The following is a 20243-nucleotide window of genomic DNA, read 5'->3' as shown; positions in this document are numbered from 1 at the left end:
TCGTGTCATGTTTGGACGGTTTAGTACATATTGCTTTGTAAAGTTTTACAAACGTGTTTTACAAAACTACACTCCGAGATATATTGGAACTGACACGTTTTCTTTTAACAGTACAAAGGAAACTCATTCACCCAGTCCACTTCCATAACCGGCTGCACTCGATGACTGCCATTGTTAAAACGTTTGGCTCCTATGAACAGCACAGCTCTGTGAACAAAAAGAAAAACCTCATCATGAATGATATATTGTACACAGTAAAATCCTCAGTGTTCATTTTATGGGTCCATTTGGTTCAATTTGTACACTCGATTCCATTGAGTTACAAATGGATAAATGAACACTGGGGATTTTGCTGTGTATGATTTACGTCACTTCATTGTGTTAAATGGTTTAAAGTTCCAAAATAGTCTCGCACAAACACACACTCACAGTTTCACACTTATAGTCCCAGGTGATTTTCGTCTGAGTCAGCCAAGGGTCAATGAGAAACGTCAAGTGATTGCAAAATAAACTGCTCACAGTGGTGGAAAGTAATGTCATTAATTACGTTTACGAAATTACTGAACTTAATGCAATTTTAAGCCACTTACATTTAGCTTAAATACTTCTACTCCATGACATCTCAGAAGTAATTATGCTGCTTTTTACTCCTTGTATTTTTGTTTTGTTTTTTTTCCTGCCAAGAGACAAATCATGTTTTTGTTTTACTTCTGAATGTAGCCTAGGTCCTAGGAAACCTGCTCTTCAAATATTAAACATATTTTTTGACCTTGACAAAAGCCTGTGGCACAGTCTCAAAGACAGGAAAGGGACAAAGGAAAGTTTCCTTTGTCCCTTGGAGCAGGGAGTAGCCACACAGTTATTTAAATTGTTATAAAAGCAAATATTTCAACTAATAATGAAAAGCCACCTTTGCCTGACACTTATCTGGCGGAAACCTCCAACAGTGTTTTGATTTATATTATTATCATAAATAACAGTGGGTGACACAGTCTGTCATGGGGTGCGCACCAGTGGTTGATTGGCTTGTCGAGTCAGCCACGTGAACACAAAAGTCCCTGGTTTGATTCCAGTTGGAGACCTGTGTTGCTTGTCCTTATCTCTGCCCTCAGCTTCCTGTATCTACATTGTCCTGTCTAAATCAAGCAAATACTGACAAAAATAAACAGTTTAAAATAATTCATAATAATATTTCCAGGGATAGAGGTTCATGTCCTTCTGTAAGATAGTGTCATTTAACTCTAAATGTGTACAGGTTTGACCTTATCTGAGTCACTGTAAGGTACATTTGTACACACTCAGTCACAAATGGGTGATTTATCACTGAGGATTTTACTATGCAGAAAGTATTCACTGCAGGATACTGGGATGATACCTTTCTAATTGGGAAAGGTATTATATTTCTTGATATGAGACAGAAACCATGTGATGATAAAATTGCCTTTGGAAAACTTCCAACCCATGATTTAAGAATATTTGAATGAGTTCATGATAATAACCACACAGGCAAGTTACCTTTGAGTGTTTCATTCCACTAGATGGCAGTATATATACTGTGGTGTGGTGTACCACAGCCTGTACAATTAAAGCTGTGGTTCTTTTGTTTTGTGGAATGGCTCAGGTCATATTTACACAATGTTAACATGTGAAACAAATGAAAGCATTTTGATTATCTTGGTAAGCACGTCAATACGAACCTGTGTTGTAATTCAGAGTGGTTATCTTAGCACTTTTCATGGATTTTAGATGGTGCGATTGAATTTATTTAAAGCTTTTATTAAAATGCTTCATTCACAAAATCCTTACTGAACTTCACCCCCTTCAATTTGGAAATTAAGATGCTCAGATCAGAAAGAAAGAAAGAAAGAAAAACTGTTACACAATAGTATGAATCCTCTGTCCCTGAACCTTCTAATTGATGTCATTGTTGTAATGTATTTTTTGTCTTGTTTTGTTTTTATTTTCTGCAACATACTGTATATGGTTCTATATGGGGCTATCATCCACAGTTTGTCGAAAGAAATCACACAGGACTCTACACAAGCACTTCAACAGTATACGGCACAAAGAGAAAACTCTGTCAAAGGTAACTCCAACAAGTCTTGCTAACAATCCTGTGTAGAGGAAGTTAGGGATTTCCAACTGAAAAACATCACATTATTTGAGTTGGAAATCCTCTTTTTGGCGAGCGATGTGGTCATAGGCTGTACGATAAAGTGAAAATTAACCCACGCGTATTGCTGCATACACTGAAGTCTCCTCTGTAGGCCTTGGGGGCCGCACGTGTACACCTGTGATCTGGTGATTCAGTGCAACATACAGCAGAGAGCTCTCCTCTTCATCATTTCCTCCTGTCCCCTCCCCTTGCTCTGCCTGTTTCCTGTTGGTGTAGATGTGGTCATCATGGTCCCTCCCTGACGCTGTTGTTGAGTGAAGGGTGGCCGTCTCCATGGATGTCTGCTGCTGGGAAGGCCGTCGAAGCAGGGCGTTGTCATAGGTACATGCGGGGTCTCTGCTGGGCAAGGACTCATGGGGAGTGAGACTTTGTCTTGGGTGAGGTTGGATTCTTCTGATTTGAAGTGGTGGCTGGTGGGACACACATGTGGACAAGTACTGTAAACCAAAACGTCTACGTTTAAAGAAGCAAAACTAAATGAGGTGGCTTTAAAGGAACAAGAAACTGAACGTTTTATAGGTCGTGTGAATATATAAATGTTTTATGATACCTGATTCTCAGTTTGTTCCTTTTTCATTTGTTTCCCTGCATGATGATGGACAAAACACATTGTCATGAGGTGTACAGTAATCACTTACCATTTTCAGAACCACAATCATGTCTGTAGATGGAGAATGAAGTCTTACTGTGTGTCGTTAGAGAGGGACCATCAACAATGGAATGCACTGAATTGAGTGCAGAAAAGCCAATGTCTAAAACATATCTCCTATTGCTCATTTGAAAGTTTAGCCTGATGGTGGTTGTCAGGCATGGGGCAACCCGTGCCCTATAGCAGTATCTGAACATTTTCAACTGAAAGTGTTTTAAAGGTGTATTTATTTATTGACACTGTGGGGAAATGTGATTATTTGTGGAGACACTCTGCTCTGCAGTGCTGGCAATCCTGTTGATTGGAATGGGCCAAGCACTGTAGAGGAGGAGGGCTGTACAGTATGTTGGGTATATATCATTCTTTTGACTTCATTATTTGTGAACGAATTGGCGCCTGGAGAACATTCTGGAATACATTTAACTTCAATATGTCCTGATGTAATTGTGTAAAATAAGTTATTATAAGAGTTACCAATTAGCAATCAGGTGATGGTTTGCCTCACCTGCTTAAAAGGTTTGGCAGGGAGTTCAGTCCTTGCTTGAGACTAGAGTGACAACATCCAGGGGAGAGCTACTGCAGGGCCTTTGTATTTATAAGGTTTTCCCTGTTTATAGTTTCTTAAGTTCCTGGTTTGTTTAATTTTCTTTAGTTTTCAAGTTGGAGTAGTTGGAGTGTTGTTTTGGCCAGTCCTTAATTTTTAACTATTTTTGCCTGGCGGGCTACTAGTCTGTGAAATAACCTGCACTGGAGAGGTAAATATTAAATAACATACAAAACCTGCATCCTGGGACTTTTTTTGGAGCCTTGGCCACTCGGCCAAGGCTCGCAGGGTAACCAAAATCAGAAGGTTGGGAGTATGAATGTACACATCGAATGTCATGGCAATCGGGTCATAACCTTTTGAGATATGTTGGTCACAGGGAAACGCACACATTGGGGCTTAAAAAATGTTTGATGGAAGTAATGAAGTAATGAATAATGTATGAGCTGGGAGTTTGATAATGCGTTTCTCTGTAGAACTTCTTAAATAATGAGAAGTAAACTTGTGACAGATAACTGTGTGCTGTGTTCTGACTCTTAGTGTGACTTGCATCTTACCTTTGCAACCTCGCATTGACAGGACAGATACAATTATCACTATGATGACAAACCCCACAATGCCAGCCGAGGGATACACATACTGCCGCATTATGTCCACAAACTCTGAGTTTACTCTTGATTCTGTAATGAGAAGAAATAAAACACATTGAATTCAATTCAAATGCAATACTGAAACCACTTTTAGGTTCATTTATTATACTACCTCTTGTACTGCAACAAGGGGATGTAGGACTGAAAATGTGAGAACCTTCTGATGTACTTGATGTGTTGTTCCTCAATGGAACAGTGTTCACCTCAAAACTATCTGGAATACATGAAAGAAATAAAATGTAAGCAAATAAGGGAAATGTAATGTCTGCAGGGACTTTCCACCCTGACAAATAAAACCAAAAAGCTTTGATTATTTATCTATTCTATCAGTGATGGGTGAAATTTCCTGTGGCAGACTAGTACATTTAAGAGTGTGTGTGGAAATAAATACACTTACCAGATACTATTGCAACTAAAGAGACATTAATCAAATGACTGATGGAGTCTCCACCCTGACAGTAATACAGCCCGGAGTCGCTTGTGCTTATGTTGTCAAAATGCAGATAAAAAAACCCTCTTGAATTTGTCTCTTGCTCCCACTTTGTGTGAATGTGAGTACTGTTGTGAATGTGAATGATGGTTGATTCACGGCTGTACCACCAGGACATCACTGGCGGTGTATTGTTGCAGAACTCCACAGTACAGTTAATCCTCAGTGGGCTCCCTGGTGAAACTCTATAGACTGTGTTGCGACGTACTTTAATGTCCGGCGCACAATCAATATCTTCACCTGTATTGGGACGATGTATTAGACAATGTATTAGTATTACTCTACACTAAATACTCTACGCGAGTACTATACTCTTCATAAATACTCTACACTGACTGAACAGTTTCTGTATCCCATACTAGTTTAAAAGTACTTTAGCATTTCATTGTGACATTTTTTATCAGTCAGGATGATCCTGACCCATGTGGAGAAAATGATGACAATGTGTGTATCATTGTGTCATCACTGTATATGTATTCTTTAATCGGGTAACAAAAAGGGGTTTCACCGATTTACCTCGTGGCCCACCCATGTCTATACATGTTGGAGTGATAGATACATGAAAAGAGAGAATCGACATGCACATCCCAACACAAGTTTGGGCAGGTGCTGAGCAGCGAATAGTAGCCTATAGAGAATAGGCTAAATGATTTGCTCGGATAGTGAGGGCTCCAATCCCCAGATTCGGCACAAACAAGGGACAAAATTATTTTCGCTCCTATGCCACCAAAATGTGGAACACCCTACCAACAGTCATTAAGACATGCAAATCCCTTGACTCCTTTAAAACCGCTCTAAAAGGGCACCTACAGACGGCTGCAATTCGAAACTGGCCCCCGTAAAATCTGAATCCCCCCCTCTTTTTCCACTCACTGTATAAGTTTATTTTCCCTTTTACCTCCTTTATGATGAAATCCTGTTCTGTTCTTTGACTATATAGAAGTGTATTTGTACGTCTCTAAATGTTTTGATGAATTGAACATGGTGGACCCTCTTGTAAACAAGTGTAATGCTTAATTGGGTCGTCCACTCACAGTTAACAGTCTTTGTATTGAGTTTGTGCTTGAAATGTACTGTAATTGTGCAAACTTAATAAATATTTCAATCAATCAATGCTTTTATAGAATCTAAAGCATCTGTCGCATTGGAGCCCTCAGTGTTGCAAGCGCGTTTATTTATTCTTCTCTGTCATATTTCAAACTCTCAAAGTTTGTAACTATAACCCTTATGTATACAGTACGGATCGAAAGGATCCTGGATTAAGTACAGTTCATATTCAGGCAGTAATAGGAGAAATGTAATAATGAACGACTTACTCTGGACGTCCAAGCTCAGAAGGAGCACAATAAATGAGATGGATTGTGCACGCATGACGGTGAAGCTGAGATGGTTCCTTGTGTTGTCTCCTCAGCTCTGGGTCCCCTCTCTGTCTGACAAGTGACAGAACTGCAACAGAAACACCAAGACAGACACAGTTACACATATGATGTTCCATTGTTCCGCAAATCATGCCTTCCTCTCTTGTTCCTCTTTGTTGTAGGTGAAACCAACAATCACATGTTTTCGTCTTGAATGATACTGCATGCTGCCTCCATCCCCCCCCCTTCTCTCTAATGCAAGTACAGTGTTGCAGGTGAGTAGCCTATAGGTTGTTACCTGGTGCTGCTGGTATAGTTATACATACATGACCAAAAGTCAGTGGTCACTGGTCACTCACTGGTTAAAGTCATGGCGAGTTTGGCGACGTCTGCGAGCAGCAAAGAAAAAGACCCGGCCGTCACCCGTGGTTATTTATTAATTAAGTAATGAAAGTATATGCCTACTAGTTGGCCAAGTTTCACATCATCTGCTAATTAAAAGCAAACATCAAATTAGCGGATTCTTTCTTTCTGATCTGAGGAGCATCTTAAATTCCAAATTGAAGGGGGTGAAGTTGGGTAAGGATTTTGTGAATGAAGCATTTTAAAAAAAAATTAAATCACACCATCTAAAAATATGAATCCCCACCCACCCAAATGGTGGACCCATAATTGTAAACAAGTGTAATATGCTTTATGGTGTCGTCCACAGTTAACAGTTTTTGCGAACGCAGTGAGCACTTACTATGAGACCTAGCAGATCATGTCTGTCTGTCTGTCCGTGTGTCTGTCCCGCTATCCAAATATGGAGTGTGTTGCATCAGCAATCACTCAGCTCCATATATGGGCACAAAAGGGGCCAGGTCCACTCAGCTCCATATATGGGCACAAAAGGGGCCAGGTCCACTCAGCTCCATATATGGGCACAAAAGGGGCCAGGTCCACATATACAGTAACAGCGGGACAGACACACAGACAGACAGACATGATGATTTGCGAGTCTTACTGGTTGTAATAGAGTTGTGCTTGAAAATTGATGTACTGTAATTCTGCAAACTTAATAAATACTTAAATCAATCAATCATCTTCTGGATTACTAATAACACATTATCCTGTCTTTAGAGTAAAAGAATAAAGCCGGATAAAATTATCCGGCACAGGCTACAGCATGTCCTCCGTGAGGAGCAAGCCCTGGCAACAACCCTCGGTGAGGCCTTTAGGAGGGCCATGCAAGCGGACCGCAGCACCGACCCTGCGGAACCATTGCCCAGTGCCCACCACGCCTGAATGAACTGTCTGGTGCTGGGAGTCTGGGACTCTGGTGCAACGCACAGGTCCTCGCTCTACGTCTCCTGGTGAGAGCTAGCGTCAAAGCGTGAGAGCAGGAGTGGACCTGGTGAGAGACGTAGGAGGGGCCCGGACCTAAGGCCCGGACAGGACTGGAGACAACCCACAGAGCCTAGTCCCTCCATCGGGACTTGATCTCACTCCCGGCTAGGTCGCCTGAGTGAGGGGTATGATGTTGAGGGACCCGAAACCACGTTGACCTCAGGATACATCACTGAGGATACGTCCCAGGTGCATCCATGCGATGTTTTTTAGTTATAATTAAATCATTCCAAATTTTAATTCGCGAACTGCGCGTCGTTGACGTCGACAGCAACGTAACGTGCCTAGTGTGTGACGAGTGAGTGACGAGTCACGACGGGCCGAAAATGGCGGAATACCTGGCATCCATTTTCGGCACAGAGAAAGACAAGTAAGTTTAACAAATTCAACATTTTATTCAATTATCGGCGCGCACAGAACAACCCGCAGAACGCGGACGCGTAGTTTACATTTTTTACGTAGCCCGGTAGCCCTCTGGAGACATCATGTGTGCATATTCTCACTGCATTGTGTTCACAACCACCCTGCAGGGCTGCTAGCATGCTAGCGTGATGCTAACGCATTTGAATGAAACACACAGGAAGAGCAATGCGTGCGTGCGAATTAATTAGCTACAAACAATGCGATTTGGTTTATTCGTCTGCCCTTAAATAATTGATATGGCAGTGAGTCATTAATTTCCAAGATAACGGTCAACATTGCTACTTGTGCATGTAATTTGTTGACTGTTAGCTTAGCTCGTTAGCCACAGCCAGCCCAGTGGTGGTGTGTGTTTTGTTTGGACCGGTGGGGTGCAGGCGTGCAGCCAGCAAAAAGGCACGTTTTGTGATATCAGTTATTTCCCCTCGAAACGACCATATTTATAAATGATGAATGCATAAAAAAAATCCACAGCAATAAACATGGAATGATGCGAATAACCAAATATTGTGCAAATATTAGCTTGTACTATCTGTTGTTGAAGTCACACGTGTTGGGATCCATCCCTGTGTGCACCGTGTAGCGCTCACTTTAACATGACATGGCATGTTACTTAGAAATATTAAGTATAATTTAGTGAATCTTAAATGTATAAAATAAATAGCCAATTTGATAGTTTGTCATAATGTATAGTTTATAGTTTTCGCGATGGGGGAACCAAAGGGGGGTTGAGGGGTGTTGCTGCACGATTCTTGCTCACGAATCGATAACCATTATTTCCCATGAAAATATGTTTTGTGTTAAGTCTGTAGTATAGTTGCTGAACATTACTACATTAAAAATGTGGCACCTGGAGCCAACTACTGTGGCTTTCAACAGGCAACATCAAAGTGCTTGACCTCTCAAAGTCTTGCTCTTGTAGCAAAAACATAATGGTAACTAAAATTCATTGGACAGCTAACAAGTGCGGCACACTTCTTGCTCAAGAGATCGCATAGGTGTCTGAATCTTCTAGATCTCGATCTTTTTTCGATTCATATTGTGCATCTCGATTCTCGACAATAGTTCCAGCAAAGGACACTATATGAGTTAACTGATGCATTGATTTAAATCTTACTGCCCTCAGAGTCAATTGTTCCTTCTACTTCAAAATTGGAGCATGCAGACATGGTGATCGCTGCTCCCGATTGCACAACAAGCCAACATTCAGCCAGGTGAGTTTCACAATACCATATTATTCTAAATGATTTGTATTGCAATGTTAAATGTTGACTTTTATCCCAACATTTAAACATTATTTAAACTAAAATAGCTGATCTTTGCATGAACTCTACTAACTACAGTTTTGTGTTCCTAGAAAACATAAGGTTGTTGAAGTTCTCTTTTGTACATATTTGTAGTGGTGGCCGAACGGTTTACGGAGCGGTCTCGGAAGGTCGCTAGTTCGTATCCCCGGACCGGTGTTGCGGTTTAACTTGTGCCTGGTTTGTCTGGTTCCCTGGGCTGACTTTGCGTGTGCATGAGCCGTCTTTCACAGCTGTTTCATGAAGGGGGCGGGCTGTCTTCTCCTATTCTTTTCTATCCATCCGATTGTTTGTGGAATCTCACTTGTATGAAACAGTGACAACATGCACTTAGAATGACGAAAATAAATGAAAATATCTGTGGGAAGTGGGATTCGAACCGTCTTTGCAATGAACCAAAATAACCTGGGAAGCTGTGCGCAACCCAATAGACTATGATGCGCTGACAACTGCTGTAGGAAGCGATCTATTTGATCCTATGTGTGTCTGTCCAGGTGTGAACTTGGGAACAGTATACCGGTAGTCACAGCATGTCATCTCATCTTGTGACTCTGGTTTTTTAACAAATATAACTACTCCGTTGAACTGATCAATGAATAGCTGTAGAAACAAGTCAATGATGTTGGTATAGTCACATCATGAAACAGAAACACAAACTCTTCTGTGGAGACTGACAAATGCAGAATAGCGTATTAATCTTTTAATTTGTAAATCTCGAGCAAATAACTGAGTACTCTGTGCAGAGCATAAAACAGCAACACCTGCTGTTGTCTAGCAGGCAGTGCAACATGTCAACTTGTGACTGTGATATAATATGCGCTGTCATGTTCATGTTCACAAACAAACGCAGAAAAAACGGCAAGACTGCGCGTTTATCCACTGCTCATGGTGTGACTACCAACATCATTGACTTGTTTCTACAGCTATTCATTGATCAGTTCAACGGAGTAGTTATATTTGTTAAAAAACCAGAGTCACAAGATGAGATGACATGCTGTGACTATACTGTTCCCAAGTTCACACCTGGACAGACACACATAGGATCAAATAGATCGCTTCCTACAGCAGTTGTCAGCGCATCATAGTCTATTGGGTTGCGCACAGCTTCCCAGGTTATTTTGGTTCATTGCGAAGACGGTTCGAATCCCACTTCCCACAGATATTTTCATTTATTTTTTATTTTCATCATTCTAACTGTGTTTTATAAGTGCATGTTGTCACTGTTTCATACAAGTGAGATTCCACAAACAATCGGATCGATATTTAATGATCTTTATTGAAAAGAATAGGAGAAGATAGCTCCGCCTCCTTCCTGAAACGGCATCTGTGAAAGTGAAAGACGGCCCAGGGAACCAGACAAACCAGGCACAAGTTAAACCGCAACACCGGCACGTTAAAATTACCACCACTGAAGTGCCCTTCAGCAAGGCATTGAACCCCTACCATGAAATGTTCTATGAGCAGGGCCTGGTTGTAAACAAGTTCTTGAGCTTAGTCCAGTTACCCTGGGTAAACATGGTAACTTTGCTTTGCTTTCTAGTGTGAATGACTTTAGCTAAATGCACTCAAACTCTTTAATAGAAGACATATTTAACTGTGTGTTGCCTTTCAGGTCCCATGGCCGTCATCAACTTAATTCATCTTGTGCTTTTGTTCTCTTTCAGTGAAGTCTCACTTCTAACATGGGAGGAGGAGGTTTACTGTTATAGGTATTGCCTTTCAGGATAAAAATCACTTTCTTTGGCGTTTGGAGATATTGTTTAATTATATCGACTGCCCCACAAATACCTACCCTACATGAATCGCAGGAGCTCACTTCCAAATAACCTCTGCCACTTTGTCCACAGTACCAAAGACAATTTCTATTGATTCTGTTTGAAATCATTCTTCACTACCGTCTTATCAGCATCTCCGTTGCTAGGAGATAAACCTGAAATGGTCCGTCCGTAAAGTAAAAAATGTTTCCCCTTGTTGACTTCCAACGTTAGCTGAAATCTTAAAACCCTTTTTATCTCTGATTCCTTTCCCAGATTGCGTTACATTGTTTAGCTTTATTCACTGCTTATAAGTAAAGCGTCACTGGTCGCGGTTACAAAACTCATGCCTCGGGTGGTCCGCAATCGTCCCGCAGTAGGATCGCTATCATCGCTTAGCCTTTCTTTAACTTCCGGTTCAAGACCAGGAGTAATTTTGAATAAGGCACCTAACTGAAAGAACCTTTGGCAGGAAACGGACACAGACTGAAATAATTCTGGCGTTTTTAAAGTTAATGCAGACATTGCACTAGTGTAAGGCTCCGGCACGGGGGAAGCAGCCAATCTGACACAGACAGAACAAAGTGCTGTGCTTGATTTTCATCCAGCAGCCCTTTCTGACAGTGTGTTTCTATTCTTGATACGGATACACGTTGATTTTGAATAATGACCGCGTGTCCTTATTGCAGATGTTTTGATATATTGACTAAAAATGTAAAGTTTCCAAATCAAATTTTATAACATTTATATAAAAAGCAAGGAAAAAATTAAATAATGTTTTGATGGATAAATACAAAAGATTTAATCATATATTGTAACTGCTGCATCACACGCAGCATTTCCTACCGTATCGATATGGTACGGTACGATTAATTGAAGCCACCCCTACACATGCAGGGGGTGTGTCGGGGACTAGACGTGTGTGTGTGTGTGTGCTCGCGCTTGCAATTGCAGATTGCTACAACTACCAACTATTTTTGTAAAGTAGCTGCTAGCCTACATACAAAAATAAACCTGGCCGCGACCAGTATTCACGTTGTATCACTGTTGCACTGGTGGGCGTGAACAGTGTTGGTTGCGCGTAGCCTGTCACACAGGTAGGTGAGGGATGTGCCGTGGAGTCTCACATTATTTTCTGTCTGATTCAATGAATGCCATCTTTTTTTTGCTCTGTTGTGCTGACACTTGACTTCTGTTTCCAAACAGGGATCCTAGAATTGGCCATACTTCTCACCCATATAATACTATACGTGTCTCATTCGGTAATGGCGAGAGCCGTTAAGTCCATATTCATGCATCTATATTGCAGTTCATTATTGAACGATATTCAATCAGCATAAGGTCACATAAACCTGACTCTCGGTCAACTACTGTTAAAACCACTTGATGGCTGGAAAGCGTTATTTTTTCCCAAAAAAGTTTGTCTTTGGTCAGATCACAAAAGGTCATATAATTACTCTGAGGTGAAGGATTGGCCATTTCTCGGATCCCTGTGATTGCAGTGCAGATGCCCCGACAGAATTCACCCAAAAGAATGCACTTTCTCTTTCAGCGTTTTGTACAGAACAACTGGTTATGTTGAATCAATCAGATCACCATCTGATTGATTGATTTTAACTTTTTTGTTTAATATCTAATTAAAACTTCTTCCCCATGCTCCCTGCCCAAACTATCATGTTTAGTTTGATTTGTCTCACAAAAGTGTACGTTTTGTATTTCAGACCATTGCCCTCTTGAACATTTACCGTAACCCTCAAAACTCTGCCCAGTCTGCCGATGGTTTACACTGTAAGTTGTCCCCCCTTCATATACACGACTGCATTTAATCACATTCAAACTTATTTTAATTTTACAAATGTATTATTTGTCCACAAATTGTGGACAAATAATACAAATTGTGTTTCAACTAAAGAACATTTAAATACATGTTACTTTAATTTTGCCAAATCGATTTCCCTGGATATTGTCTTTCTATGACTAGAAGTTCTTTCTATGACTAGAAGTCATAGAAAGATATTTTATGAACTAGACCAAGTTTAGTTGGCCACATTTGATTTGTTGGCCTTCTTGGAGTCTTTGTTGATGTGATAGGGTTATAGAGGTGCATTGTGTCAACAGTGACTACACTGTACACAGTGAACAGACAACATACTGTGAAATGCCTCCAATTATATTACGTAAACAGCCCTTTTCTATGTCAAAAGTAGTCCTATAGTTTTAAGGTTCATTAAAATTAATAAAGAAATTAGTTATTAATCTCATAAGCTTCACCCTGGCTCAACATTTTTATAAAATGTCCAAAAATAGCAAATCTACAAGCATCACGGCATCGTGACATGATGTTGATACAGTATTATTCTACTACAGACATTATTTCAATCGGATTCCACCTGTAGCTTTCTAGAAAAGACTCAAATAATTTGTCAGTGATATTACCAATGTAACAGTCACAGCTAAGTTTTGTCTCTGGAAAGTTAGTGAGTTTACTCACACCCAGCCAGCCACCAGCCTAATATTGTAAACTGTATCTATGGCAGCTAAATCAATCTACCATCCACTTTACTAAACCTTAACATAGACCTACACTGTATAGCCTGTGCTAGTTGACTAGTAAAATGTTGAATAGAGACTTGCATGTTAGCAAGTTAATAGAACATGTTTACCATTATGGCCAGTGGGCAAATACTGTTGATTTTCTGCCCTGGTTGCTGCTTATCTATCTGTCAGAGCTTTGACTAGAGGTGTTGTTGACGTGCGTTGCAGGTGCTGTCAGTGATGTCGAGATGCAAGAGCATTACGACGAGTTCTTCGAGGTGAGTGACCTTTTGTGCTTTTAATTTATCTGTGATATCATGCCACACATTCACTTGCACACATTATTTTGTCTGTATGTCTAACCCAGCCCTGTCCTAATGTGGTGCCTGGAACACTATGACGTTTGCCAGTGTTGACCAAAGCCCTGATGCTGCAAGAATCCTGTATTGGTTTAACAGTGATTATTTACCCAGCAGGACAGGGCATTTTTATTGAGACAGCCAGTACCCTTTCAGTTACATGGCTGGATTATAAGGTTTTCTACCCGGGCCTAGAAAATAATTGAAAACTTGGTTCAGCTGTGTCTTGCTCAAAGACACTTGGACACTAAACCAGAGGGAGCCAGGGATCAAACTGAGAACCGTATGACTCCATAGGCCATACCTCCTGAGCTACTGCCGCCCCTCCTCTTTTTCACATCCATCAGAAAAGATGTCTCAGTTTGCAGAAGCAGGTTAGAGAGTGATACAAAGAGCTGGCAAACATTGGCTTTTTCATAAACAACCTCCAATAAAAACGCAAAATGGAAACCTCAATGTCAATATGAAGAGAAATAATTTATATCACAGCACAAATATACATAAAGGATTTATTTTAGAGTGCTCCGGTAAAGCTGAAAATTGTGGATTTGACCTTAATGCAGTGCTACTTGTCAACCAGTAGGTGTCCTACCCAATCACAATGTCTACTACATTTCACAATGGAAGAGTAGAGAGACCACCTCCAACCACTGCAGATGTGCATACTACCATATAGAAGATTGGTTAAAGTTTTTATTATTATTAGACAAACCGTTCACACAAAATCCCACTGGTCTGGCACAGCAAATTAAAGAAGTGCATAGATTGTCCGTCAGTGGTCATTAATTCATCTGTAGTTTGCCTGCCAACAATAGTATCTGGGGCGCGGCGGTGGTGGCTCAGGGGTAGAGTGGCTGGATGGGAACCGCAAGGTTGCCAGTTCGAACACAGGCTTCCCCAGAGTTGGTGTCGAAGTGTCCTTGAGCAAGACACTGAACCCCTAATTGCAGGTTGGTTCCTTGCATGGTTTCCTCTGTCGTGTGTGTGTGTGTGGGCGCTATATAAATGCACCATTTATCTGTCTCTTCAACCTGGTGGTCCTGTGGTTGCAAAGGAAGCAACCCTGTCTTCTGCTTGAGCTTCTAGCAGGACCAACGGTCCTATATACAGTACACTAATTGAAATAACCCATGACTGTAACCTTGTGCCTTGAGCTCAATATGAACTGAACTGTAAACCATCATATTTTGGAAATATCTTCAATCAGTCTTTGATGAGGCTCAGGCTAGATGGATACAAACTTGCACTTGGCCAGCAATATTAGCCTGGCTAATAAGCCAGACTCAAATCACATTTTATTTGCCAACGGCTGATTCGGTCTGGCTTATAGAGCACCGAAGTCCTGACGTAACTCGCTCATCCCGACGATTCCCCTGGTTCGCGGAAGTAATTTCTCTATGGAGAATAACATGGGGTGATCTTAATATCGTCTACTATAAGCGTTGTGGTCCAAAAATAAACAAGCTGTCTCTGCGTTATTGTTAGGGAGGTGTCTCTGTATCGTTTGCAACAGTCAGTCACTCATATATGATACAGTCTGCTTCTAGCGAAAATCTAACTAATTCAGCAGCAGTAACATTAGCGTTTTCTCTCAGTCAGTTGATTCTTCATATCCATATGAGTGAAGCCGGGGTGACATGTTTATTTTTCAAACACAGTTGTTATATGAGGCGATCTAAAATCGCCTCAATGGGGATTTCAATGCAACTAAACAAATGCATGAACCTGGGGACTGACGCCCTCTACTGAAAGTGACGTCAGACTTCGGTGCTCTATTAGCCAGGCTACAGCAATATGGCTGTTACTATTACACATTTAAATTGAGGATTAATTGTCACACAAATAGTTCTCTCACACAGACATTACCCTCCAAAAAGAAAACCCATGGCATACATATAATGTACAGAATACAAATCACATTTTTTGTATTAAATATAAGCTCTGTGTTGCAGCTTTGAAACGTTTTATTTGCATTAGGTCCCATGTTCCTATCTCTGTTCTCTGGACCCTCATCATTGCACAATAAGCACAATAATTAGCATTTTAGACATTTTTTTATTCAGCTTGCTCTCTACTACTACTACAACACAGGAAGTCTTCACGGAGATGGAAGAGAAATATGGCGAGGTGGAGGAGATGAACGTCTGCGACAACCTGGGCGACCATTTAGTGGGAAACGTCTACGTTAAGGTAAGGTTGGTGTTGGAACTAGTGAACTAGAATGTGACAGCCATTTTGAACGTATATAAATGTGAGTCCTAAATGTTAACTTGAAATGTGTAGCCGATATGACCTGTAGCTCCATCCATAGCCGAACTTCATTATTTAGCAACTTGTGGTGTGTGTAGTTCCGCAGAGAGGAGGATGCAGAGAAGGCAGTCATGGACCTGAACAATCGCTGGTTCAACGGACAGCCGATTCACTCGGAGCTCTCGCCAGTCACTGACTTCAGGGAAGCCTGTTGCCGCCAGTATGAAATGGGGTGAGCGTTGCATATTTTCTACACCACCTCTGGCAAGTTCTAGAATCTAGAACATCATAGAATCAATCGTGCAACAGCCATTATCTGTCAAAAAGCAGTTTATCAAGGTATGTCAGGTGTAAATCTCGCTAGCATGAATCGCTTGGTGATGGATGGGAGTCCAGTGAACTGGCCTGGCTATAATCTGTTCTGTCACTTAGCAGTAGGAATAATGCTCTATATGCATCCAACCCTTCTATGTTTAGCTGGGACGCCGCTGCACTTCTGGTCGCCAGCAGACCCATTGCTAGTGAACGTACAGTTGATAGTGGACGTACGGTCGTGATTTTGCAGGAAACAAAAATAAGTTATTTAAACCACACTATTTCACTTGATTATTTGATGTTGTGGATTTTAATAGTTTGTATTATTTGTGTGGAGGTGTTGACAATGATGACATGAGTTAAAAACGTCTTAAAACCCTCTTATTACCAGCCTTAAATCACATCTTTTTGTGGCTTAGGCCAGATTTGGCGACTTTTTGAATGACAATAGAAAAATGTGAGATATGACCACAATGGCATGAAATATCTCATTTTAAAGCTGCATGTCTCTACTTCACAATGAAAAAATAATTATGACTCTAGCATGTTCCTTCGTTGACTTATAAGCATTTTAGTACAACTTGGTTTCACTGTTCACTGAAAACCAAGGTGTATTAAAATGCTTATTACTAAACAATAGAATATGCTAGAGTCATAATTTTTCTTTCATTGTGAAGTAGAGAAATGCAGCTTTAAAATGAGATATTTCATGCCATTGTGGTCATATCTCACATTTTTCGATTGCCATTCAAAAAGTCGCCAAAGCTGGCCAATGCTCATTGCTGGCCAATGCCCCATTTCTTAATTCGTCATTTTCATGCAAAAAGAAAAAACAGCGGTCTAAATAAATGATATGTATATAATCCGGCAGTTTAACTGTAACACCCAAAACTGCCACCAGATGGCGGGAAAGCACCATTATGCTGAAAATGCCGTTAGAGTCAAATCTCTTGACATCACTTCCTGTTCAAGGGGAGTAAACAAGAAGTAAAAGATTGTCCCCTACAAGATAGCCTCACTCTCTCGGAATGCTAGGCTAACAATAGCTTCATCATAAATTAGTCTAAAATCACCCAAATCGAGCCCAGAAAGTCCCAAAATATCAGATTTTTTGCCGCGATTCACATAGAGACGGCACGCGTGCACGATAGTGCACGATCGCGCGGATTTCGGCCGGTTTTTAGTAGATTACATAAAAATAAAAAATAAAATGCAAAAAAATCGGAAAAAAATGATAATTTTATTACTTTTTTTTGGAATTATTGTCTACCACGTCCACAACGTCCTTGGCCATGAGGGATTTGTTGATAGCACGTCAGAAAGAACGTCCTTGGCCTTCAAGGGGTTAAAATCTCCTTTTTAAAAACAGCAGCTCTTTCAGTGGTTACACTGCGCTCTCGCGCGCACACACGTGCAAGGTGCAAACACATTGCACACAAACACATTTTTGAGTGGTGCAACCACTCCCTTACGGAGCTGTGTGTGGGTGGCTGGCTGGCTGGCTGGGTGGGTCTGAGCATGAAAACAGCATGGTTGTTTTTCACCACCTGTGCGCAACCACACACACACACACACACACACACACACACACACACACACACACATATTAACTGTATACCGGTATATGGTGATTTCTGGTCTGCCAGTACAGTAGAGGGATCCCCTCACGGTAACTGTCATTTCTCAACCGTTTCGGACACGGGGTGGCACGCCGGAATCGGGCCGGCACCCTGGGTGCGTTCCTGTGGGTCTGGAACTTCGGCCCCCCACACGGAGTTGCACCACTCACTTCACACCGGTGTGATTTTTAAATCATGATGTGGGCCAACCAAAATACATGGGTCTAAAATATCAAACACTTTGTACATCCACTATCAATGAGTGCAGTCCAAGCTGAACCTGGAAGGGTTGGATGCATATTATAGCCCATTCAGTTCCGTGGGAGATGTGTTTTTGTTTGTTCTCTTCAGTTGCTCAGGTCACGCCTGATATGTAGGTCAGAGAAGGCACACGTGGCTGCAGGTGACCATTTCTCACCAGGTTTAAACGTTAACAACAGACCAGCTAGTTTGTTTGATTATGTACATTTAAACTGATAAAATGCCCAGTGCAAAAGATCTGAAAGAAAAAACATGTCCTGTTGCACGTCGGCCCAAGTGATTCAACTGGTTCAATTCAATGGCTCAAACCACACCAATGGGTCGCCACTTGCCATGCATCTACTTGCAACCGTTTGGTGGCAAGGAGTTGCATGGCGAGTTGGCGAACCTTTGGTGTGGTTTGGGCTGAAAGACGGAAAGAAAGTGGAGAGGAGGCTTCACTTCCTTCCACTTTATCATTTACTCATTAAAACAATTGAGAATCACTGCTAGTTCCTGATAATAACATCCTTCTGTCCTGTCTATCCTCCTTACTTTCTTGGTCTGTACTGACCATCAATCTAATGTCAATGTTTATTCACAGAGAGTGCACCCGAGGCGGCTTCTGTAACTTCATGCACCTCAAACCTATTTCCCGGGAACTCCGCAGGGAGTTGTATGGACGTCGCAGGAAAAGGTAAGAGAGGCTCCTGGAAGTCAATCTTGTGTTCTCTGTTCATCCGTTTGTGTTGTGCACACTCAGTGTGTTGCATGCAAAGCCCTTTTTGGCTATGCAATATTGAAAACTTGAATGATTTACGATTTTACGTTTACGATGATTAGTTTACAAGCTAACTTAATTCATTATTTGAATGCCACAGACGAAAAACTGTCCAAGTCCACACTATTTATCCATAATGTATAAATGATAGATAAGGTGTCAGGACAACGAGGCCTTTTCGTGGAGGGGTCAGAATGAAATTTGGACTTTTGTTTGTTTTTCGTCTGTGGTACTTTTGACCAAATAAATAAAATAAATATCCTGTTAAAAGACTAAAAGATAAGGATCTTTCCTTATTTTGTTGAATGATGATCATTACAATAAACTCATAACACCTCATCTACACTGCCAGCGATGCGAGTGAATGATGAAATCTCATTAGAATAAATCTTTTTCAATGAGACGGTCCTGATGTCGTCCACCCCTCCTATATTCACTCGCGGAGTTTATTTGAGCGAGGTTTCACGGCCCCAAACACTTATTGGTGGAGATCTACTTCTGCCTGTGTAATGTGTAGCATTTTGGAAGTAACTAATTTTCTTCTTCGTGTTTCATCATCATCAGGCACCGCTCTCGTTCGCGTTCCCGCGAACGTCGCTCGCGATCCAGGGACCGCGGGCGAGGAGGAGGCGGAGGCGGAGGAGGAGGAGGAGGAGGAGGTGGTGGTGGTGGTGGTGCTGGTGGAGGAGGAGCAGGAGCAGGTGGCGGTGGCGGTGGCGGACGGGACCGAGAGAAGAGGAGATCAAGGGACCGAGAACGTTCCGGAAGATTCTGAAACCCAGCCAAAATGTATCCCAGTGTCCTACCAATCCCCCCCCTGCCTTTTCCTTTAACCTAGGAGTGATAAAATAATTTGGTGAATTGTTCAGTGTTTGTTTTCTTTTGAACCTGTACCCTGCCCACTTTTTTTAAGACAAACTTGTGTCGCTTTTGGAATAAAAAGCAAATTTGTTAATCTGCATTCGTTCCTTTTTGAGCGCAATTGGATGGCATGCCGTTTGCAGAGTAATGCCTCTCGAAATGACTGAGACCTGACGAATGTGTTTTCTAGTGTTAATCATGACAGTTTAGACTGCCATCTCATCATACTGTTTTTGTTGTTGTTCTATTTTTTGTGCATGTTTTTATATACAGTACTTCAATGAACTGATCTCTACAATTTTTAAAAGCCATTAAAGCCTATGGAATATTGAATTATTATTTACAATGCAAATTGTTCCTTTGTTTTAAACGCCTTTATTGGATATCATTGCTGTCAGACTTGGGAGGAAACCGCCTAACTCAATTTCTTTTAGTTTTTTGATTTTTGTATTTTTTTCATTTAAATCAGTGCTATTGAACACCTTATGGTTAAACAAATATTGAACCAATGGAAAGTATTAAAGTGCTTTGGACAAAACCTCTTAACCC

General features: G+C 41.2%; 2 protein-coding genes across 2 annotated transcripts; one reads left to right on the top strand and one right to left on the bottom strand.

Moving 5' to 3' along the window:
• Positions 1-1437: 1437 nt before the first annotated feature.
• On the bottom strand, positions 1438-5932 carry btla (B and T lymphocyte associated). The gene is made up of 6 exons (XM_080758032.1): positions 5826-5932; positions 4417-4749; positions 4177-4233; positions 3927-4049; positions 2727-2761; positions 1438-2586 (listed from the first exon to the last, which is right to left on the bottom strand). The coding sequence occupies exons 1-6, from the start codon at positions 5878-5880 to the stop codon at positions 2224-2226; spliced, it is 966 nt and encodes a 321-aa protein (XP_080614158.1). The 5' UTR covers positions 5881-5932; the 3' UTR covers positions 1438-2223.
• A 1440-nt stretch (positions 5933-7372) lies between these two features.
• On the top strand, positions 7373-19792 carry LOC308311344 (splicing factor U2AF 35 kDa subunit-like). Its single transcript, XM_080758031.1, has 8 exons — positions 7373-7626; positions 8803-8890; positions 12456-12522; positions 13498-13547; positions 15720-15818; positions 15977-16110; positions 18657-18749; positions 19398-19792. Exons 1-8 carry the CDS (start codon positions 7583-7585, stop codon positions 19606-19608), a joined length of 786 nt encoding a protein of 261 aa, XP_080614157.1. The 5' UTR covers positions 7373-7582; the 3' UTR covers positions 19609-19792.
• The last annotated feature ends 451 nt before the right edge of the window (positions 19793-20243 follow it).

Source organism: Protomyctophum bolini (genome assembly GCF_963924005.1).
Source record: "Protomyctophum bolini genome assembly, chromosome: 24".
NCBI lineage: Eukaryota > Metazoa > Chordata > Actinopteri > Myctophiformes > Myctophidae > Protomyctophum > Protomyctophum bolini.
Note: the sequence above shows the minus strand (reverse complement) of the source record. Positions and strands in the feature narration are given on the sequence as shown.

Coding starts and splice junctions, on each gene's coding strand:
- LOC308311344 (XM_080758031.1), top strand. CDS start 7,583: ATGGCGGAATACCTGGCATCCATTTTCGGCACAGAGAAAGACAA. Junction 12,523..13,497: donor GTCTGCCGATGGTTTACACT/GTAAGTTGTCCC, acceptor CGTGCGTTGCAG/GTGCTGTCAGTGATGTCGAG. Junction 13,548..15,719: donor ATTACGACGAGTTCTTCGAG/GTGAGTGACCTT, acceptor ACTACAACACAG/GAAGTCTTCACGGAGATGGA.
- btla (XM_080758032.1), bottom strand. CDS start 5,880: ATGCGTGCACAATCCATCTCATTTATTGTGCTCCTTCTGAGCTTGGAC. Junction 4,050..4,176: donor CACATCAAGTACATCAGAAG/GTTCTCACATTT, acceptor TTCTCATTACAG/AATCAAGAGTAAACTCAGAG. Junction 2,762..3,926: donor GTCAATGCGAGGTTGCAAAG/GTAAGATGCAAG, acceptor ATCATCATGCAG/GGAAACAAATGAAAAAGGAA.